Source organism: Hyla sarda, chromosome 9, assembly GCF_029499605.1.
Source record: "Hyla sarda isolate aHylSar1 chromosome 9, aHylSar1.hap1, whole genome shotgun sequence".
Classification (NCBI taxonomy): Eukaryota; Metazoa; Chordata; class Amphibia; order Anura; family Hylidae; genus Hyla; species Hyla sarda.
Window position 1 is genome coordinate 9,034,417 of NC_079197.1, and position 24,620 is coordinate 9,059,036.

The following is a 24,620-nucleotide window of genomic DNA, read 5'->3' on the forward strand; positions in this document are numbered from 1 at the left end:
AACAGTCTACAGCAGTGTTTCCAAAGAGTTCCAACTGTTGTAAAACTAGAACTCCCAGCATGCCCAGACAGCCTTTGGCTGTCTGGGCATGCTGGGAGCTGTAGTTTTGCACAAGCTGAAGATACAGTGTTTGGAAAACACTGATATACAGAATACTTTGGATGCAAGACATGAAAAAAAACAGCACATGAACAGTTAATCCTTGTGTTATCCAATGTTTTTATCTGGGGAATGGTCATAGAATACTGCTGGATAAGCCAGGCCCTTTGCTGATCTCCGGTTGGGTCTCATTGGATGGAGCTTGTAGTACCTTAGGCAGCTTCTTTTCTGCATCCTCCAGACATGATTTCAGCCTGTCATCCACAATACACATAAGACACAGTCAAGACATGTGAATGAAGCATAAGACAATGTAACTGGAGATTAGTAAAGTGATGTATTTGGCTTAGACCATTCACACACAGTGACCGGCGAGTAGCAATATAGTATAGTACTCACCTAGTGACCTCTGTGATAAACTTATGGCTTATATGTGAATTGTAAAATGATGTTCATACATGTTAGTTATCTTGTCCAACAGGTCAGAAGAGACAATGAAGAGGAATTTAAGAATTAGGGGTTTGGAAAAATACATTCTAGATTAAAATGCAGCAAAGATAAAGGGTTACTCTGCTGCCCCAGCGTTCGGAACATTTTGTTACGAATGCTTGGAGTAGGCGGCGGGGTTGTGACATCACTGCCATGCCCCTCCCATAGACTTCCATTGAGGGGACGTGGTGTGACGTCACGAGTGTCGTGGCAGTGACATCATGACGCTGCCGCCCGCACCCAGCATTCTAAATGAACGCCGGGTGCTGCACAGACATCACGGGGGTCCCCAGCGGTGGGATCCCCGCGTTCAGACATCTTATCCCCTATCGGTTGGATAGTCTGTGATAATAAACGTGCGTATTTTGATATATATACTTTTGATATATTATGAGACTTTTCTTGTCTAGTTGTCTCAGGCTCTGAGACTTTTATGTGACTTTTCTCGTCTAAAGTGCTGTGTAGAATAGACAATAATGCCCATTCGCAAGATTTACTAAATGTTTTGCGACGTTTGATAAACTGCACGAACAATAGACCCATGCTCAGAGACGTTTCTCGTCTAAAGTACTGCGGAGAATAGATAATGATAGTAAATCTGCCCCTATGAGTTTCCCCTCTTACTCGTTATACTTATTCAATGCTTCTGTCTGCCGCGCTGTTACCTCTTCCAGCCTGGCCTTGGCACATTTGTTTTCTTCCTCAAATAGTTCTCTGTAATGGCACAACAGATACATACAAGTCGTGCAGAAAATATTGTGTAGAGTTCATAAGTTAGAATACATTATTTGGGTCCCTGGTACAAATAGTCAATGTTAAAATAGTGTGAGGGCGCTCTTCGTGTCTTACATTGTACATGTTGCCTGCTCACTGCGCAGGAAGAGATTTTCTGATGTCAGGACGCCGTCTGCTCTTAGTTTGGCCTCAGTTTCTTCAAGTTCTTTCAGCTTGGTCAATTTCACCTTCTCTGTGTACAGTAGTTTAGAGGAGTCATATTAGTACAATAATGCAGATACAAAATCATAGAATGTTGCCGAATTTTATAATGCCTTTCTTATTGGACTAACAGTATTTTGTAGACAAGCTTTCGGGGGTCCTCCCTTTATCAAGTGAAAAATATTTCTGAGTTCATAAGCAGAAAACACACAGGTTGCATTTTAGGCTACATTCACACTACGCTTGCAGCCTAAGACTGCCGGGTCCGGCTGGGTAATTTCAAAACCGGGAGTTCCCATATCCCGGCCAGACCTGCGCCAAAACCCATTTACTTTAATGAGCCGACCGGAGTCCCTGTCTGACTCCGGTCGGCTCATTAAAGTAAATGGGTAGTATACCACGGTTTTAGGTCTGGTCACAAAACCAGATATGGGGCAAAAATGAGCTGACCGGAGTGACTATCTGACTCCGTTTGGCTCATTAAAGTGAATGAAAAGCTGCATGGACCCGGAATTCACACTGAGTTGGGTCACAAATTGTTCAGCTATAGGACCATAGGCACCCCCTCTTCTCCCCTTTGTAGACAGCAGCCCCCACCCCTTGTAGACAGCATAGATAAGGATGATATTGAGAATGAAGGACTTAAAGGGGTACTCCGGTGCTTAGACATCTTATCCCCTATCCAAAGGATAGGGGATAAGATGCTGCCGCTGGGGACCCCAGGGATCATGCACGCGGCACCCCGTTTGTAATCAGTCCCCGGAGCGTGTTTACTCCAGGACTGATTACCGGCGGCTACAGGGCAGGCGGCGTGTGACGTGACACCCCGCCCCCGTGTGATGTCATGCTCAGCACCTCAATGCAAGCCTACGGGAAGGGGCGTGATAGCTGTCACTCCCCCTCCCGTAGGCTTGCATTGAGGGGCGGAGCGTGACATCACACGGGGGCGGAGGCGTGACGTCACACGCCGCCCTGTAGTCGCCGAAAATCAGACCCAGAGCGAACACGCTCTGGGGACTGATTACAAACGGGGTGGCGTGTGCATGATCCCGGGGGTCCCCAGCGGCGGCATCTTATCCCCTATCCTTTGGATAGGGGATAAGATGTCTAAGCACCGGAGTACCCCTTTAATATGGATTTGAGCTTCTTAACATATTATCAAATTGTCTTATAACCTGTGAAAGATTGTCTTCTCTCTTCTGTATCTAACCGTGGCCTTCTGTATTACCATCCTCACTCCTCCCTCTACTTTCTCATCCTTATCTATGTAGTTTATGGTCCTATACCTGGACAATTTATGGCCCAACTTGATGTGAATTCTCTACATCTGCATATTTGTGAGATGTAACCTGTGTGTTTTCTGCTACTAAGCTTAGAAAAGCTTTTGACTTGATAAAGAGAAGACTCCCGAAAGCTTCTCTACAAAACATTGTTAGTCCAATAAACACGGTATTACAAGATTCTGCTACAATCTATGATTTTACATCTCCTTCACTGTGACAAATAATTATAGCATATATATCCAGCATTACATAACTAAGACTTGATTACATAGGGGACATATACTGTATCTCAGGTATCTAACCACTAACCTTCTTGTAGAAGTTTCCTTTTCTGCTCTTTCATTCCTTCAATCTCTGCTTCAAGTCTCTTTGTATCCTGTAACCAACATATATGATAACTGACGATCGGGCAGAATAGGGCATAAGATGGATAGGAGATAAGATGTCTGATCGCAGGTGGTCCGGGCACTTGGACTCCCGCAATCTCCGGCCCAGCACCCCGGCGCTCTGAACATTTATGTTAAGAATGCTGGCTTCGGGCTTCAATGTTCGTGACGTCACACCACGCCCCTCTATTCGTGTTTATGGGAGGGGGCGTGTTGCTCGAGAACAGCCGTCACGCTCCCATAGACATGAATTGAGGGGCGGGGCGGGACGCGATGTCACGACCACTGGGGGGTCAGGCCGGAGATCGAGGGGGGTCCCAGCAGCCATTCCCAAATTACCCCTTCAATCTCTATGGCCCAGATTTATCAAACTATGTGAGCTAACGAGTTCTGGTAAAGTGAAAGCTGAACTGTGATTGGTTGCTGTGGTAAAATCACTTTTTCTCTCACGCAGTTTGATAAATCTGGTCCTATATGGATCCCTGAACACATATACATAACATTAGAATCTAATAAAATGATTGTGTTAGCCCCATGATGATTCCCTTGCCCCTTCATTTCCTTACATAGAACTGTGCCAGGTTTTTGTGTCGTTTTATCATTTCTTCAGTTTGGTCTTGAAATTCTATCCTATGTAAATACAGAAAAGCAATGAAATAAAAGAGATTGAATAAAAAGGGTAAATTCACAGGCAGCCGCCAAAGGAGACAACAGCTGAATTCAGCCCTTTATCCCGCACCTCTGCTTTCTCTGCTTCATCTTCTCTTCCTCAATTTTGGTGGTCAGATCTTCCATTCGCTTTTCGGTCTCCTCAGCTTGCTCCTGTTGTCTGCACCAAATAAAAGAATGTAGTAAAATGACATTGACAGCAAAGTTATGGAGTAAGGAAAAGTAGAGAATAGATAAATGGTTGAATAGTCTTATTCTTATGTGTCCTTAAAGAAGCACGTCAGATTGGCTGTCCGGGCATGCTGGGAGTTGTAGTTTTGCCACAGCTGGAGCCCACAGTTTGGAGACCACTGCTTTATAACATGATCTCTACTTACTTCTTTTCTTTCTTTAACTGTTTGTCACGCCGTAGCTTCAGATTTTGGATGGTCTCTGAAAATGCAACAATTTAAGTTTATGCTATGATGTTCTATTAGAGAACACAAAAAATAATAGGCTTTATCCTGGGGTTGATATTTGTGAGGGTCATCTGGGCAAAACATTATCATCATACAGTGCCCAAATTCTAAAATTCCCAATGAGATATACAGGTCGGCACCACACGATGGTTAAAGTAGGTATCGATTTTGTTTAGTGCCCATCTTGTCTGCACACCCTGGTGGTAATTCTGTTGTAATGACGGGAGTTTAGAAGAGAATAAAAAAAAAATAATGCATGCACTCCAGATCCCCCACAGACCCCATTCAAGTCAATAGGATCCGACAGGACCCGATGTTAACCCAGTGGAGTCAGTTGTCCTCCAACCTGTTTTGGGGGCCGAACGGACCCAGAACGGGACGGGGCACAACGGCAATGTGAACCTAGCCTTACTTAGATCTAAACTGTTTAGCTATTTATGAAGAAAATGCTCATTTATGATACATTTGGCTCAGGTACACATAACTTACGCCCAGGTAAAAGGTGGGCAGGCCTGGTGCAAGGATTTTTGCCACCCTAGGTGAAATGCTAATTTTGATGCCCCTTGACTCCGCCCGTCCTCTTCATGTAATCTCCTTACTACTGGGGTGACACACTGTAACAACCCCCCCCCCTCATGTAATCTCCTTACTACTGGGGTGACACACTGTAACAACCCCCCCCCCCTCATGTAATCTCCTTACTACTGGGGTGACACACTGTAACAACCCCCCCCCCTCATGAAATCTCCTTACTACTGGGGTGACACACTGTAACAAACCTTCTCCTCATGTAATCTCCTTACTACTGGGGTGACACACTGTAACAAACCCCCTCCTCATGTAATCTCCTTACTACTGGGGTGACACACTGTAACAAACCCCCTCCTCATTAAATCTCCTTACTACTGGGGTGACACACTGTAACAAACCTCCTCCCCATGTAATCACCTTACTACTGGGGTGACACACTGTAACAAACCCCATCCTCATGTAATCTCATTACTACTGGGGTGACAAACTGTAACAAACCTCCTCCTCGTGTAATATCCTTACTACTGGGGTGACACACTGTAACAAACCCCATCCTCATGTAATCTCATTACTACTGGGGTGACACACTGTAACAAACCTCCTTCTCATGTAATCTCCTTACTACTGGAGTGACACACTGTAACAAACCTCCTCCTCCTCATGTAATCTCCTTACTACTGGGGTGACACACTGTAACAAACCCCCTCCTCATGTAATCTCCTTACTACTGGGGTGACACACTGTAACAAACCCCCTCCTCATGTAGTCTCCTTACTACTGGGGTGAAACACTGTAACAAACCTCTTCCTCATGTAATCTCCTTACTACTGGGGTGACACACTGTAACAAACCTCCTCCTCATGTAATCTCCTTACTACTGGGGTGACACACTGTAACAAACCCCCTCCTCATGTAATCTCCTTACTACTGGGGTGACACACTGTAACAAACCCCCTCCTCATGTAATCTCCTTACTACTGGGGTGACACACTGTAACAAACCTCCTCCTCATGTAATCACCTGACTACTGGGGTGACACACAGTAACAAACCTCCTCCTCATGTAATCTCCTTACTACTGGGGTGACACACTGTAACAAACCTCCTCCTCATGTAATCACCTGACTACTGGGGTGACACACAGTAACAAACCTCCTCCTCATGTAATCTCCTTACTACTGGGGTGACACACTGTAACAAACCTCCTCCTCATGTAATCACTTTACTACTGGGGTGACACATTGCTACAAACCACCTCCCCATGTAATCTCCTTACTACTGGGGTGACACACTGTAACAAACCCCCTCCTCATGTAATCTCCTTACTACTGGGGTGACACACTGTAACAAACCTCCTCCTCATGTAATCTCCTTACTACAGGGGTGACACACTGTAACAAACCTCCTCCTCATGTAATTACCTTACTACTGGGGTGACACACTGTAACAAACCTCCTCCTCCTCATGTAATCTCCTTACTACTGGGGTGACAAACTGTAACAAACCCCCTCCTCATGTAATCTCCTTACTACTGGGGTGACACACTGTAACAAACCTCCTCTTCATGTAATCACTTTACTACTGGGGTGACACACTGCTACAAACCACCTCCCGATGTAATCTCCTTACTACTGGGGTGACACACTGTAACAAACCCCCTCCTCATGTAATCTCCTTACTACAGGGGTGACACACTGTAACAAACCTCCTCCTCATGTAATTACCTTACTACTGGGGTGACACACTGTAACAAACCTCCTCCTCCTCATGTAATCTCCTTACTACTGGGGTGACAAACTGTAACAAACCTCCTCCTCATGTAATCACCTTACTACTGGGGTGACACACTGTAACAAACCTCCTCTTCATGTAATCACCTTACTACTGGGGTGACACACTGTAACAAACCCCCTCCTCATGTAATCTCCTTACTACTGGGGTGACACACTGTAACAAACCTCCTCTTCATGTAATCACTTTACTACTGGGGTGACACACTGCTACAAACCACCTCCCGATGTAATCTCCTTACTACTGGGGTGACACACTGTAACAAACCCCCTCCTCATGTAATCTCCTTACTACAGGGGTGACACACTGTAACAAACCTCCTCCTCATGTAATTACCTTACTACTGGGGTGACACACTGTAACAAACCTCCTCCTCCTCATGTAATCTCCTTACTACTGGGGTGACAAACTGTAACAAACCTCCTCCTCATGTAATCACCTTACTACTGGGGTGACACACTGTAACAAACCTCCTCCTCATGTAATCACCTCACTACTGGGGTGACACACTGTAACAAACCCCCTCCTCATGTAATCACCTTACTACTGGGGTGACACACTGTAACAAACCTCCTCCTCATGTAATCTCCTTACTACTGGGGTGACACACTGTAACAAACCTCCTCCTCATGTAATCTCCTTACTACTGGGGTGACACACTGTAACAAACCCCCTCCTCATGTAATCACCTAACTACTGGGGTGACACACTGTAACAAACCTCCTCCCCATGTAATCTCCTTACTACATGGGGTGACACACTGTAACAAACCTCCTCCTCATGTAATCTCCTTACTACTGGGGTGACACACTGTAACAAACCTCCTCCCCATGTAATCTCCTTACTACATGGGGTGACACACTGTAACAAACCTCCTCCTCATGTAATCTCCTTACTACTGGGGTGACACACTGTAACAAACCCCCTCATTATGTAATCACCTTACTACTGGGGTGGCACACTGTAACAAACCTCCTCCCCATGTAATCTCCTTACTACATGGGGTGACACACTGTAACAAACCTCCTCCTCATGTAATCTCCTTACTACTGGGGTGACACACTGTAACAAACCCCCTCCTCATGTAATCACCTAACTACTGGGGTGACACACTGTAACAAACCTCCTCCCCATGTAATCTCCTTACTACATGGGGTGACACACTGTAACAAACCTCCTCCTCATGTAATCACCTAACTACTGGGATGACACACTGTAACAAACCTCCTCCCCATGTAATCTCCTTACTACATGGGGTGACACACTGTAACAAACCTCCTCCTCATGTAATCTCCTTACTACTGGGGTGACACACTGTAACAAACCTCCTCCCCATGTAATCTCCTTACTACTGGGGTGACACACTGTAACAAATCCCCTCATTATGTAATCACCTTACTACTGGGGTGGCACACTGTAACAAACCTCCTCCTCATGTAATCTCCTTACTACTGGGGTGACACACTGTAACAAACCTCCTCCTCATGTAATCTCCTTACTACTGGGGTGACACACTGTAACAAACCCCCTCATTATGTAATCACCTTACTACTGGGGTGGCACACTGTAACAAACCTCCTCCCCATGTAATCTCCTTACTACATGGGGTGACACACTGTAACAAACCTCCTCCTCATGTAATTACCTTACTACTGGGGTGACACACTGTAACAAACCTCCTCCTCCTCATGTAATCTCCTTACTACTGGGGTGACAAACTGTAACAAACCTCCTCCTCATGTAATCACCTTACTACTGGGGTGACACACTGTAACAAACCTCCTCTTCATGTAATCACCTTACTACTGGGGTGACACACTGTAACAAACCCCCTCCTCATGTAATCTCCTTACTACTGGGGTGACACACTAACAAACCCCCTCCTCATGTAATCACCTTACTACTGGGGTGACACACTGTAACAAACCTCCTCCTCATGTAATCACCTCACTACTGGGGTGACACACTGTAACAAACCCCCTCCTCATGTAATCACCTTACTACTGGGGTGACACACTGTAACAAACCTCCTCCTCATGTAATCTCCTTACTACTGGGGTGACACACTGTAACAAACCTCCTCCTCATGTAATCTCCTTACTACTGGGGTGACACACTGTAACAAACCCCCTCCTCATGTAATCACCTAACTACTGGGGTGACACACTGTAACAAACCTCCTCCCCATGTAATCTCCTTACTACATGGGGTGACACACTGTAACAAACCTCCTCCTCATGTAATCTCCTTACTACTGGGGTGACACACTGTAACAAACCTCCTCCCCATGTAATCTCCTTACTACATGGGGTGACACACTGTAACAAACCTCCTCCTCATGTAATCTCCTTACTACTGGGGTGACACACTGTAACAAACCCCCTCATTATGTAATCACCTTACTACTGGGGTGGCACACTGTAACAAACCTCCTCCCCATGTAATCTCCTTACTACATGGGGTGACACACTGTAACAAACCTCCTCCTCATGTAATCTCCTTACTACTGGGGTGACACACTGTAACAAACCCCCTCCTCATGTAATCACCTAACTACTGGGGTGACACACTGTAACAAACCTCCTCCCCATGTAATCTCCTTACTACATGGGGTGACACACTGTAACAAACCTCCTCCTCATGTAATCACCTAACTACTGGGATGACACACTGTAACAAACCTCCTCCCCATGTAATCTCCTTACTACATGGGGTGTCACACTGTAACAAACCTCCTCCTCATGTAATCTCCTTACTACTGGGGTGACACACTGTAACAAACCTCCTCCCCATGTAATCTCCTTACTACTGGGGTGACACACTGTAACAAATCCCCTCATTATGTAATCACCTTACTACTGGGGTGGCACACTGTAACAAACCTCCTCCTCATGTAATCTCCTTACTACTGGGGTGACACACTGTAACAAACCTCCTCCTCATGTAATCTCCTTACTACTGGGGTGACACACTGTAACAAACCCCCTCATTATGTAATCACCTTACTACTGGGGTGGCACACTGTAACAAACCTCCTCCCCATGTAATCTCCTTACTACATGGGGTGACACACTGTAACAAACCTCCTCCTCATGTAATCTCCTTACTACTGGGGTGACACACTGTAACAAACCTCCTCCCCATGTAATCTCCTTACTACTGGGGTGACACACTGTAACAAACCCCCTCCTCATGTAATCACCTAACTACTGGGGTGACACACTGTAACAAACCTCCTCTTCATGTAATCACCTTACTACTGGGGTGACACACTGTAACAAACCCCCTCCTCATGTAATCTCCTTACTACTGGGGTGACACACTAACAAACCCCCTCCTCATGTAATCACCTTACTACTGGGGTGACACACTGTAACAAACCTCCTCCTCATGTAATCACCTCACTACTGGGGTGACACACTGTAACAAACCCCCTCCTCATGTAATCACCTTACTACTGGGGTGACACACTGTAACAAACCTCCTCCTCATGTAATCTCCTTACTACTGGGGTGACACACTGTAACAAACCTCCTCCTCATGTAATCTCCTTACTACTGGGGTGACACACTGTAACAAACCCCCTCCTCATGTAATCACCTAACTACTGGGGTGACACACTGTAACAAACCTCCTCCCCATGTAATCTCCTTACTACATGGGGTGACACACTGTAACAAACCTCCTCCTCATGTAATCTCCTTACTACTGGGGTGACACACTGTAACAAACCTCCTCCCCATGTAATCTCCTTACTACATGGGGTGACACACTGTAACAAACCTCCTCCTCATGTAATCTCCTTACTACTGGGGTGACACACTGTAACAAACCCCCTCATTATGTAATCACCTTACTACTGGGGTGGCACACTGTAACAAACCTCCTCCCCATGTAATCTCCTTACTACATGGGGTGACACACTGTAACAAACCTCCTCCTCATGTAATCTCCTTACTACTGGGGTGACACACTGTAACAAACCCCCTCCTCATGTAATCACCTAACTACTTGGGTGACACACTGTAACAAACCTCCTCCCCATGTAATCTCCTTACTACATGGGGTGACACACTGTAACAAACCCCCTCATTATGTAATCACCTTACTACTGGGGTGGCACACTGTAACAAACCTCCTCCCCATGTAATCTCCTTACTACATGGGGTGACACACTGTAACAAACCTCCTCCTCATGTAATCTCCTTACTACTGGGGTGACACACTGTAACAAACCTCCTCCCCATGTAATCTCCTTACTACTGGGGTGACACACTGTAACAAACCCCCTCCTCATGTAATCACCTAACTACTGGGGTGACACACTGTAACAAACCTCCTCCCCATGTAATCTCCTTACTACATGGGGTGACACACTGTAACAAACCTCCTCCTCATGTAATCACCTAACTACTGGGATGACACACTGTAACAAACCTCCTCCCCATGTAATCTCCTTACTACATGGGGTGACACACTGTAACAAACCTCCTCCTCATGTAATCTCCTTACTACTGGGGTGACACACTGTAACAAACCTCCTCCCCATGTAATCTCCTTACTACTGGGGTGACACACTGTAACAAATCCCCTCATTATGTAATCACCTTACTACTGGGGTGGCACACTGTAACAAACCTCCTCCTCATGTAATCTCCTTACTACTGGGGTGACACACTGTAACAAACCTCCTCCTCATGTAATCTCCTTACTACTGGGGTGACACACTGTAACAAACCCCCTCATTATGTAATCACCTTACTACTGGAGTGGCACACTGTAACAAACCTCCTCCCCATGTAATCTCCTTACTACATGGGGTGACACACTGTAACAAACCTCCTCCTCATGTAATCTCCTTACTACTGGGGTGACACACTGTAACAAACCTCCTCCCCATGTAATCTCCTTACTACTGGGGTGACACACTGTAACAAACCCCCTCCTCATGTAATCACCTAACTACTGGGGTGACACACTGTAACAAACCTCCTCCCCATGTAATCTCCTTACTACATGGGGTGACACACTGTAACAAACCTCCTCCTCATGTAATCACCTAACTACTGGGATGACACACTGTAACAAACCTCCTCCCCATGTAATCTCCTTACTACATGGGGTGACACACTGTAACAAACCTCCTCCTCATGTAATCTCCTTACTACTGGGGTGACACACTGTAACAAACCTCCTCCCCATGTAATCTCCTTACTACTGAGGTGACACACTGTAACAAACCCCCTCATTATGTAATCACCTTACTACTGGGGTGGCACACTGTAACAAACCTCCTCCTCATGTAATCTCCTTACTACTGGGGTGGCAATGTTTTGCTGGATGGGCAGGTGCTTCAGATGCTGGCCTACTTTAGTGCTGCGTGCAGAGCGGAGCCCCCATCAAGAGTGCGCTCTAGGCGGCTGCCTATTTTGCCTATAGGCAGAGCCGGCCCTGATGGTAAGAAAAATATTACACAGACGAGGATGAATTCTCCCCTATGTGTATATCTTTTCTCTTATATGTCGTAATATCCTTCTTATTAGGCTAGGTTCACACTGCTGAATCTTGAGCAGCCGGCAGCGACTCCACCAGTCGGCGCTAAGACTGCACGTACATTGCCGCCCATACAGACAGCAAATCAATTCCTGGCAGATTCCTAGCAGAATGATGGAGATCATTCTTTGCAGCGATGGAATTTTAAGCAGCGGAAACTCCTTTTGACAACAATGGGATTCTGCTGCAACGGAATTTCCAAGTGAAAATTCGAAGCAGAATTTAACTCGGAAATTTGGTAGTGTGCACCCGGCCTAACTTTAGCTTGAGAAAATATTAAAACAAAGTTCAAAACAGCTGTTGCCTGACTACTTGGTGCATTGTCCTCTCTAAACCAGCCAAACTTTTAAAGAAAATAAAGAATGTAAGTTTTTGAAATACAGTGATCCCTCAACTTACAATGGCCTCAACATACAATAGTTTCAACATACAATAGTCTTTTCTGGACCATTGTAAGTTGAAACCAGACTCAACATACAATGTACAGACAGTCCAGATCTGTGAAACGTGTCAATGGCTGGAAAATCTGACCAATCAGAATGGGCATTCACTGCTAAAAACCCTGTATTACTGAAGTGTATGCACTGATTGATGTCTGGTAGCGCCCCCTACAGTACAGGGAGGTATTACATGTTCTGTACTATTTACCTTTGCCAGGGTTACCTGCTCCTCTGGACACCAGGTGAGGGCGACTCCATGTTACTTTTTTAGGACATTGTGTACTGTACAGGACCCCGAAGAAGCTCCTGTCCTCTACATAGACCAGTGTTTCCCAAGCAGGGTGCCCCCAGCTGTTGCAAAACTACAACTCTCAGCATGCCCGGACAGCCTTTGGCTGTCCGGGCATGCTGGGAGTTGTAGTTTTGCAACAGCTGGAGGCTCCCTGCTTGGGAAACACTGACATAGACAGTGATTTACAGCTCCCAGGAGATCTTTCTTACTTTTATATGTAAGGAATTTATTTATTTATATTAGTTATCTACTTATTTTTCTTTAATTCTCACTTTTTCCTATTTTTTGGATGACATTTTGGTGCCTTTAGAACCAATTACCAGGTTTCCATAGAGTTATGGTCTCAACATACAATGGTTTCAACATACAATGGTCGTCCTGGAACCTATTAATATTGTAACTTGAGGGACCACTGTATAGAGATTGCCACTACTATTCCCACTTTTTAATGGTCTGGATACTGTATCTAAATAATATCAAACTATAGCGTGCCCAATGTTTTTACTACACAGTGCCAAAATCCTATTGCATGCCCCATGTGCTATCCTGTTTCTCAGGTAATACCGCCAGGTGGTGCCAACTCTAACAATCTGCCCAAAGTTTTCCCTTACATTTGTTTATAAGCTCCTCACCTTGCTTTTTCACAGCTATTTCTTTCAGTGCTGCTTTTTCTGTATATACTAACAAAATGAATAGTATAAAGCACAGCGCCACATACAGTACATTCACAGAATCACAGTGTACACGGACAGACACACAACAGAGGAAATGGTGGCTGCTCACGGTTCTGTAGTTCGCTCTGCGCCGCTTCTATCTCCTGGTCTAATGTCTGCTTCTCGGCCTCTGCTTGTTCTCGATCTGCACATGTAGAGAAACCTCCGTAAGCCGCTGTTCATAACAAACAATTTCTCTCCTGCATTTCATAACATTCCAGATTCTTAAATATTCTAGACCATAAGACCAGTATGGATGGGAGACACTAGTGTTGCTCGCGAATATTCGCAATTCGAATATTATTCGCGAATATCGCATATTCGCGAATTTCGCGCTATATATTCGTAATTACGAATATTCGTTTATTTTTTTTTTTCTTCACAGTACACATCACAGTGATCACCCCTCTCTGCTTCCAGCTTGTGTGGTGTAAAGAAGGCTGTAATACTACTGTGTGAGACTGGCGTGCAAAAATTCGCATATACGAAAATTAGCATATGCTAATTTTCGCATATGCGAATTTTCACGTATGCTAATTTTGTGTATGTTAATATTCACATATGTTAATTTTCGCATACGCGAATATTCACATATGCGAAAATAAACCGCGAATATAACGAAAATGCGAATATTCGCGAATATATGACGAATATTCGTCCATATATTCGCGAATATTCGCGAATTCGAATATGGCCTATGCCGCTCAACACTAGGAGACACATGCTTACTCCCTGGTGTACTACAACAGCCATCATGGCCTGACAGTACAGTATATCTACTGATTAGAGAAAAATGATTAAAGGGGTACTCCGGTGGAAAACTTTTTTTTTTTTTATGAGCTGGTGCCAAAAAGTTAAACAGATTTGTAAATGACTTCTATTAAAAAATATTTACCCTTCCAGTACTTATTAGCAGCTGTACGCTACAGAGGAAATTCTATTCTTTTTGAAATTCTTTTTTGTCTTGTCCACAGTGCTCTCTGCTGACACCTTTGTCCATGTCAGGAACTGTCCAGAGCAGCATATGGGGATTTTCTGCTGCTCTGGACAGTTCCTGATATGGGCATAAGGTGTCAGCAGAGAGCACTGTGGACAAGACAAAAAAGAAATTAAAAAAGAATAGAATTTCCTCAGTAGATTACAGCAGCTAATAAGTACTGAAAGGGTAAAGATGGATAGGTTTAATCGAAGTAATTTACAAATCTGTTTATAACTTTCTGGCACCAGTTGATTTAAAAAAAAAAAAATTCCACCGGAGTACCCTTTAACCCCTTGGACCAAGCCCATTTAACCTTAAGGACCAGGCCAATTTTATTTTTGCTTTTTCGTTTTTTCCTCCTCGACTTCTAAAATCCATAGATCTTTTATATTTCCATCTACAGACCCATATAAGAGCTTGTTTTTTACATGACAAATTGTACTTTGTAATGAAACCTCTAATTTTACCATAAAATTTATGGCAAAACCCAAAAATTATTTTTTTAGGGAGGGAATTTTAATGAAAACCGCAATTTTGAACATTTTGGAGGGTTTTATTTTTCTCACTGTACACTTTACGGTAAAAATGACATGTGTTCTTTATGCTGTGGGTCAATACAATTAAAATGATACCCATGGCTAGATACTTTTATATTTTTGTACCGCTTAAAAAAAAGTTTACCCTTTTTGGGGGTAAAATGGGAAAAACGGACAATTTTCATTTTTATTAGGGAGGGGATTTTTTACTTTTTTTTTTTTTTACATTTTTCAACTTTTTTTTTTTTACACTTTTAATGTCCCCATAGGGGACTATCTACAGCAATCATTTTATTGCTAATACTGTTCAGAGCTATACATAGGACATAGCACTCATCAGTATTATCGGTGATCTTCTGCTATGGTCTGCTCGATCTCAGACCAGAGCAGAAGACGCCGGGAGATGGACGAAGGCAGGTGAGGGGACGATCTGATCATCCATTTTAACTTGCGCATCTGTACTGATCACGGCATCTGAGGGGGTTAATGGCGGACATCCACGCGATCGCGGATGTCGGCCATTACCGGCGGGTCCCTGGCGTGTATGACTCGAGCACCGCTCCGATGCTCGCGGTCATACACAGGACGCAAATATACATCCTGGTGCGCCAAGTACCGCCAAACCATGGCGTACATTTACGTCCGTGGTCATTAAGGGGTTAAGGACCTGCCATGCATATACAAAGCCCTATACTAACTCCAGATAGATAGAAAGACAGATGAATAGATAGATAGATATGAGATAGATAGATATGAGATAGATAAAAAAAAAAAAAAAAAAAACAAGGATAAGTTGGCCAGCACATACTGATACCAAACTACTGCATAGACCCGGCATACAGGTGCACGCTGCTAGGCTGAATATAAATAAACAGGAGAATGCAGCAGCACACTGATAGCACAAAGATACAGATAAAACATGAAATGCTATATTGCTACAATGCAAAAAATGAAACAATTGAGATGCTTTGCTCACCATTTGGCCAAATAGTTTGGAACATCCCACCGCGATAAGGTGACCTCATTGGGATGGACCTTACACTGTAAATGTGTCTCTGTGCAATCAGTTACCAGGCTTGTAAGGTCTGAGACATCCAGCACCTTATAAGATGGGTGGGGTGCAGGAACCAACATGGAGGTAGCCACTCCCCCATATGTATAACACAAACAAGGATAAGTTGGCCAGCACATACTGATACCAAACTACTGCATAGACCCGGCATACAGGTGCACGCTGCTAAGCTACCTCCATGTTGGCTCCTGTGCTGGATGTCTCAGACCTTGCAAGCCTGGTAACTGATTGCACATTCATAGTGTAGGGTCGGTCCCAATGAGGTCACCTTATCCCAGTGGGATGGTACAAACTATTTGGCCAAATGGTGAGCAAAGCACTTCATTTGTTTCCTTTTTTGCATTGTAGCAATATAGCATTTCATTTTTTTATCTGTATCTTTGTGCTAGCAGTGTGCTGCTGCATTCTCCTGTTTATGTATATTCAGCCTAGCAGCGTGCACCTGTATGCCGGGTCTATGCAGTAGTTTGGTATCAGTATGTGCTGGCTAACTTATCCTTGTTTGTGTTATACATATGGGAGAGTAACTACCCTAATGTTGGCTCCTGCACCCCACCAATCTTATAAGGTGCTGGATGTCTCAGACCTTACAAGCCTGGTAACTGATTGCATAGAGGCACATTCACAGTGTAGGGTCCGTCCCAATGAGGTCACCTTAACGCGGTGGGATGGTCCAAACTATTTGGCCAAATGGTGAGCAAAGCACCTCAATTGTTTAATTTTTTTGCATTGTAGCAATATACCATTTCATTTTTTTTATCAGTATTTTTGTGCTAGCAGTGTGCTGCTGTATTCTCCTGTTTATCGATAGATATATATGAGATAGATAGATATGAGATAGATAGATATGAGATAGATAGATATGAGATAGATAGATAGATAGGTGATAGATAGATGGAAATGCTATGATTGGTGACTTTCATACACTAGGATGTAATATCTTGCGAGCAGCAAACATTCTCTTTATTAGAACCGGCACCATGTAATACTGTGTTTCCCCTCCAGGGGTCGCACCGTCTCCTGTCATTCTGATTACCTTTCTGCACCGCGCTGATCTTCTTCAGAACTTCTTCCATCTTCGGGTCCATATTCCCAGCTGTGTGTAATAACATGATAGATGGGATCAGGGCTCTGAAGACGTCACTTCCTATGTAATATCCTATAGTTTATATGGTACCTACCTTCCCGCAGGTCTTCAGCCTGTCTGAGTAACGCCTCCATGTCTCTAAAACAAATAGAAGGGAACAACTCACAAATCTGCTGAGCATCACATTCCCCATCACATACTGTGTGATACTGTCTGTGGAGCACTACTTTCCCCATCATGTAATGTGTGATACTATCTGCTGAGCTGTTGTATCTAAGCCAATGATGTGTGATACTATCTGCTGAGCTGCTGAATCTAAATGTATCATGTGTGATACTGTCTGCTGAGGTGATGTATCTAAGTATTATGTGTGATACTGTCTGCTGAGGTGATGTATCTATGTATTATGTGTGATACTGTCTGCTGAGGTGATGTATCTATGTATCATGTGTGATACTATCTGCTGAGGTGATGTATCTATGTATCATGTGTGATACTGTCTGCTGAGGTGATGTATCTATGTATTATGTGTGATACTGTCTGCTGAGGTGATGTATCTATGTATCATGTGTGATACTATCTGCTGAGGTGATGTATCTATGTATTATGTGTGATACTGTCTGCTGAGGTGATGTATCTATGTATTATGTGTGATACTGTCTGCTGAGGTGATGTATCTATGTGTGATACTGTCTGCTGAGGTGATGTATCTATGTATTATGTGTGATACTGTCTGCTGAGGTGATGAATCTATGTATTATGTGTGATACTGTCTGCTAAGGTGATGTATCTATGTATTATGTGTCATACTGTCTGCTGAGGTGATGTATCTATGTATTATGTGTGATACTGTCTGCTGAGGTGATGTATCTATGTGTATTATGTGTGATACTATCTGCTGAGGTGATGTATCTATGTATTATGTGTGATACTGTCTGCTGAGGTGATGTATCTATATGTATTATGTGTGATACTGTCTGCTGAGGTGATGTATCTATGTATTATGTGTCATACTGTCTGCTGAGGTGATGTATCTATATGTATTATGTGTGATACTGTCTGCTGAGGTGATGTATCTATGTGTATTATGTGTGATACTGTCTGCTGAGGTGATGGATCTATGTATTAAGTGTGATACTGTCTGCTGAGGTGATGTATCTATATGTATTATGTGTGATACTGTCTGCTGAGGTGATGTATCTATGTGTATTATGTGTGATACTGTCTGCTGAGGTGATGTATCTATGTGTATTATGTGTGATACTGTCTGCTGAGGTGATGTATCTATATGTATTATGTGTGATACTGTCTGCTGAGGTGATGTCTCTATGTATTATGTGTGATACTGTCTGCTGAGGTGATGTATCTATGTGTATTATGTGTGATACTGTCTGCTGAGGTGATGTATCTATGTATTATGTGTGATACTGTCTGCTGAGGTGATGTATCTATGTGTATTATGTGTGATACTGTCTGCTGAGGTGATGTATCTATGTATTATGTGTGATACTGTCTGCTGAGGTGATGTATCTATGTGTATTATGTGTGATACTGTCTGCTGAGTTGATGTATCTATGTATTATGTGTGATACTGTCTGCTGAGGTGATGGATCTATATGTATTATGTGTGATACTGTCTGCTGAGTTGATGTATCTATGTATTATGAGTGATACTGTCTGCTGAGGTGATGTATCTATGTATATTATGTGTGATACTGTCTGCTGAGGTGATGTATTTATGTATATTATGTGTGATACTGTCTTCTGAGGTGATGTATCTTTATGTATTATGTGTGATACTATCTGCTGAGGTGATGGATCTATGTATTATGTGTGATACTGTCTTCTGAGGTGATGTATCTATGTATTATGTGTGATACTATCTGCTAAGGTGATGTATCTATGTATTATGTGTGATACTGTCTGCTGAGGTGATGCATCTATGTATGTTATGTGTGATACTGTCTGCTGAGGTGATGTATCTATGTATTATGTGTGATACTGTCTGCTGAGGTGATGTATCTATGTATTATGTGTGATACTGTCTGCTGAGGTGATGTATATATGTATTATGTGTGATACTGTCTGCTGAGGTGATGTATCTATGTGTATTATGTGTGATACTGTCTGCTGAGGTGATGTATCTATGTATTATGTGTGATACTGTCTGCTGAGGTGATGTATATATGTATTATGTGTGATACTGTCTGCTGAGGTGATGTATCTATGTGTATTATGTGTGATACTGTCTGCTGAGGTGATGTATCTATGTGTATTATGTGTGATACTGTCTGCTGAGGTGATGTATCTATGTATTATGTGTGATACTGTCTGCTGAGGTGATGTATCTATGTATTATGTGTGATACTATCTGCTGAGGTGATGTATCCATGTATTATGTGTGATACTGTCTGCTGAGGTGATGTATCTATGTGTATTATGTGTGATACTGTCTGCTGAGGTGATGTATCTATGTATTATGTGTGATACTGTCTGCTGAGGTGATGTATATATGTATTATGTGTGATACTGTCTGCTGAGGTGATGTATCTATGTGTATTATGTGTGATACTGTCTGCTGAGGTGATGTATCTATGTGTATTATGTGTGATACTGTCTGCTGAGGTGATGTATCTATGTATTATGTGTGATACTGTCTGCTGAGGTGATGTCTCTATGTATTATGTGTGATACTGTCTGCTGAGGTGATGTATCTATGTGTATTATGTGTGATACTGTCTGCTGAGGTGATGTATCTATGTATTATGTGTGATACTGTCTGCTGAGGTGATGTATCTATGTGTATTATGTGTGATACTGTCTGCTGAGGTGATGTATCTATGTATTATGTGTGATACTGTCTGCTGAGGTGATGTATCTATGTATTATGTGTGATACTGTCTGCTGAGGTGATGTATCTATGTATATTATGTGTGATACTGTCTGCTGAGGTGATGTATTTATGTATATTATGTGTGATACTGTCTTCTGAGGTGATGTATCTTTATGTATTATGTGTGATACTATCTGCTGAGGTGATGGATCTATGTATTATGTGTGATACTGTCTTCTGAGGTGATGTATCTATGTATTATGTGTGATACTATCTGCTAAGGTGATGTATCTATGTATTATGTGTGATACTGTCTGCTGAGGTGATGTATCTATGTATATTATGTGTGATACTGTCTGCTGAGGTGATGGATCTATATGTATTATGTGTGATACTGTCTGCTGAGGTGATGAATCTATGTATTATGTGTGATACTGTCTGCTGAGGTGATGTATCTATGTATTATGTGTGATACTGTCTGCTGAGGTGATGTATTTATGTATATTATGTGTGATACTGTCTTCTGAGGTGATGTATCTTTATGTATTATGTGTGATACTATCTGCTGAGGTGATGGATCTATGTATTATGTGTGATACTGTCTGCTGAGGTGATGTATCTATGTATTATGTGTGATACTGTCTTCTGAGGTGATGTATCTATGTATTATGTGTGATACTATCTGCTAAGGTGATGTATCTATGTATTATGTGTGATACTGTCTGCTGAGGTGATGTATCTATGTATATTATGTGTGATACTGTCTGCTGAGGTGATGTATCTATGTATTATGTGTGATACTGTCTGCTGAGGTGATGTATCTATGTATTATGTGTGATACTGTCTGCTGAGGTGATGGATCTATGTATTATGTGTGATACTGTCTGCTGAGGTGATGTATCTATGTATTATGTGTCATACTGTCTGCTGAGGTGATGTATCTATATGTATTGTGTGATACTGTCTGCTGAGGTGATGTATCTATGTATATTATGTGTGATACTGTCTGCTGAGGTGATGTATTTATGTATATTATGTGTGATACTGTCTTCTGAGGTGATGTATCTTTATGTATTATGTGTGATACTATCTGCTGAGGTGATGGATCTATGTATTATGTGTGATACTGTCTGCTGAGGTGATGTATCTATGTATTATGTGTGATACTGTCTGCTGAGGTGATGTATCTATGTGTATTATGTGTGATACTGTCTGCTGAGGTGATGTATCTATGTATTATGTGTGATACTGTCTGCTGAGGTGATGTATCTATGTATATTATGTGTGATACTGTCTGCTGAGGTGATGTATTTATGTATATTATGTGTGATACTGTCTGCTGAGGTGATGGATCTATGTATTATGTGTGATACTGTCTGCTGAGGTGATGTATCTATGTATTATGTGTGATACTGTCTGCTGAGGTGATGTATCTATGTATATTATGTCTGATACTGTCTGCTGAGGTGATGTATCTATGTATTATGTGTGATACTGTCTGCTGAGGTGATGTATCTATGTATTATGTGTGATACTGTCTGCTGAGGTGATGTATCTATGTATTATGTGTGATACTGTCTGCTGAGGTGATGTATCTATGTATTATGTGTGATACTGTCTGCTGAGGTGATGTATCTATGTATTATGTGTGATACTGTCTGCTGAGGTGATGTATCTATGTATATTATGTGTGATACTGTCTGCTGAGGTGATGTATCTATGTATTATGTGTGATACTGTCTGCTGAGGTGATGTATCTATGTATTATGTGTGATACTGTCTGCTGAGGTGATGGATCTATGTATTATGTGTGATACTGTCTGCTGAGGTGATGTATCTATGTATTATGTGTGATACTGTCTGCTGAGGTGATGTATCTATGTATATTATGTGTGATACTGTCTGCTGAGGTGATGTATCTATGTATTATGTGTGATACTGTCTGCTGAGGTGATGTATCTATGTATTATGTGTGATACTGTCTGCTGAGGTGATGGATCTATATGTATTATGTGTGATACTGTCTGCTGAGGTGATGAATCTATGTATTATGTGTGATACTGTCTGCTGAGGTGATGTATCTATGTATTATGTGTGATACTGTCTGCTGAGGTGATGTATCTATGTATTATGTGTGATACTGTCTGCTGAGGTGATGTATCTATGTGTATTATGTGTGATACTGTCTGCTGAGGTGATGGATCTATGTATTATGTGTGATACTGTCTGCTGAGGTGATGTATCTATGTATTATGTGTGATACTGTCTGCTGAGGTGATGGATCTATATGTATTATGTGTGATACTGTCTGCTGAGGTGATGAATCTATGTATTATGTGTGATACTGTCTGCTGAGGTGATGTATCTATGTATATTATGTGTGATACTGTCTGCTGAGGTGATGTATCTATGTATTATGTGTGATACTGTCTGCTGAGGTGATGGATCTATGTATTATGTGTGATACTGTCTGCTGAGGTGATGTATCTATGTATTATGTGTGATACTGTCTGCTGAGGTGATGTATCTATGTATATTATGTGTGATACTGTCTGCTGAGGTGATGTATCTATGTATTATGTGTGATACTGTCTGCTGAGGTGATGTATCTATGTATTATGTGTGATACTGTCTGCTGAGGTGATGTATCTATGTATTATGTGTGATACTGTCTGCTGAGGTGATGTATCTATGTATTATGTGTGATACTGTCTGCTAAGGTGATGTATCTATGTATTATGTGTGATACTGTCTGCTGAGGATGTATCTATGTATATTATGTGTGATACTGTCTGCTGAGGTGATGGATCTATATGTATTATGTGTGATACTGTCTGCTGAGGTGATGTATCTATGTATATTATGTGTGATACTGTCTGCTGAGGTGATGGATCTATATGTATTATGTGTGATACTGTCTGCTAAGGTGATGTATCTATGTGTATTATGTGTGATACTGTCTGCTGAGGTGATGTATCTATGTGTGATACTCTATGCTGAGTCGGTGTATCTAAGCCTTTCATGTGATACTATCTCAGAGACCCGCCCTGACCATAGGTTACAGGATAGAGCTGAATGTAACTTGCTCGGTAATCTGGGAAACACACTGGGAGTTGTAGTTTTAGGTAATCCCATCACATCCCACCAGCCAATCAGCAGCTCTCTTCTATCCATGTAGCAGACAGGTGAAGATGAAGCCCTCTGATTGGCTGTTTCCCCTCATAGTATTACCGCTGCTCTGGTCCTCCAGGTCAGGGGGTCAGCGGTGCAGAGGATGACCCCCCTCACCTGTACAGTCACCTGACCCAGTGAGTTCCTCCCCTCATTGAGTATCTGCAATCAGCTGCTTCTCCCTGAGAGATAACGCCTTAGCAGTAGTTGCCCCCTAGCAACCAATCAGGTGGCTGCTTTCATTTTCCACAGATAAAATAATAGTGAAGAGCTGAAATCTCACTGGTTGCTATGGTAACTGGATCTCTGGCACTAGTTGAGATAGATGCTGCACAATTTCTATTGCAGTGTTTCCCAACCACGGTGCCTCCAGCTGTTGCAAAACTACAACTCCCAGCATGCCCGGACAGCCGTTTCCCAACCACGGTGCCTCCAGCTGTTGCAAAACTACAACTCCCAGCATGCCCGGACAGCCATTTCCCAACCACGGTGCCTCCAGCTGTTGCAAAACCAACTCCCAGCATGCCCGGACAGCCGTTTCCCAACCACGGTGCCTCCAGCTGTTGCAAAACTACAACTCCCAGCATGCCCGGACAGCCGTTTCCCAACCACGGTGCCTCCAGCTGTTGCAAAACTACAACTCCCAGCATGCCCGGACAGCCGTTGGCTGTCCGGGCATGCTGGGAGTTGTAGTTTTTCGACAGGTGGAGCCTCACTGGTTGGTAAATGTAGGTCTTTTGCAATATTACCCAATCTGTCCAACTACAACTCCCAGCATTCTGAAAATAGTAATTTTTCAACAGCTGGAGAGCCACATGTTGGGGAACATTGGCCCATTGTAATGCATAGTTAAAAGCTATACATTACAACGTATTTTCAGACACGGTATTTTCTCTTACCCAAAGACTTTGGCCCATGTTCACATTGTGGAATGTCCGCCCGACCTTGGACATGACATAAACAGCGGGCACCGCTTGGAAATGTGCCATCTCTATAGACAGCAATGGATATCGCAAAATGTACAAGTCATTTCCATGGTTTTTGCTGTGGAAATTCCCCTGTGTGCACAGTGCAGCAGAATCCCATTGAAAACAGCTTTAGGCTGGGTTCACACCACATTTTCGCAATACAGTTCCTGTATCAGGTTTTTGATTTAAAAAAAAAAACAAAAAACTGATTCCTCAAACCTGGACTAAAGTGTATCAAAACGTGTGTACAAATTTTTCTGTAAACTGTTGGAAGAATAATGTCCGCTTGCATCCATTTTTTAAGAAAACAAAAAAGTATAGGTTTTTAACTTTTC

General features: G+C 42.8%; 1 protein-coding gene across 7 annotated transcripts; it reads right to left on the reverse strand.

Annotated features, from left to right (window-relative positions):
• Positions 1–83: 83 nt before the first annotated feature.
• Positions 84–23,515, reverse strand: SYCE1 (synaptonemal complex central element protein 1). Of its 7 annotated transcripts, none has more exons than XM_056538510.1 (12): positions 23,447–23,487; positions 17,408–17,451; positions 17,263–17,322; positions 13,710–13,784; positions 13,559–13,606; positions 4,240–4,294; positions 3,933–4,022; positions 3,760–3,823; positions 3,117–3,183; positions 1,438–1,555; positions 1,213–1,302; positions 84–353 (listed from the first exon to the last, which is right to left on the reverse strand). In XM_056538510.1, the coding sequence occupies exons 1-12, from the start codon at positions 23,470–23,472 to the stop codon at positions 236–238; spliced, it is 855 nt and encodes a 284-aa protein (XP_056394485.1). In that variant the 5' UTR covers positions 23,473–23,487; the 3' UTR covers positions 84–235. The 7 variants fall into 7 exon arrangements, with proteins under 7 accessions (XP_056394485.1, XP_056394490.1, XP_056394486.1 ...); XM_056538515.1 differs by having other exon boundaries at positions 85–353; positions 23,435–23,515; XM_056538511.1 differs by lacking the exon at positions 23,447–23,487 and adding an exon at positions 23,233–23,335 and having other exon boundaries at positions 85–353.
• Between the last annotated feature and the right edge of the window lie 1,105 nt (positions 23,516–24,620).

Excerpts from the sequence above, each read along its gene's own strand:
- SYCE1 (XM_056538510.1), bottom strand. The coding sequence starts at position 23,472 with ATGAGGGGAGGAACTCACTGGGTCAG. Across the intron at positions 17,452-23,446 it reads GGAGGAACTCACTGGGTCAG|AGACATGGAGGCGTTACTCA; the intron begins GTGACTGTACAG and ends TATTTGTTTTAG. Across the intron at positions 4,295-13,558 it reads AATAGCTGTGAAAAAGCAAG|AGACCATCCAAAATCTGAAG; the intron begins GTGAGGAGCTTA and ends TTGCATTTTCAG.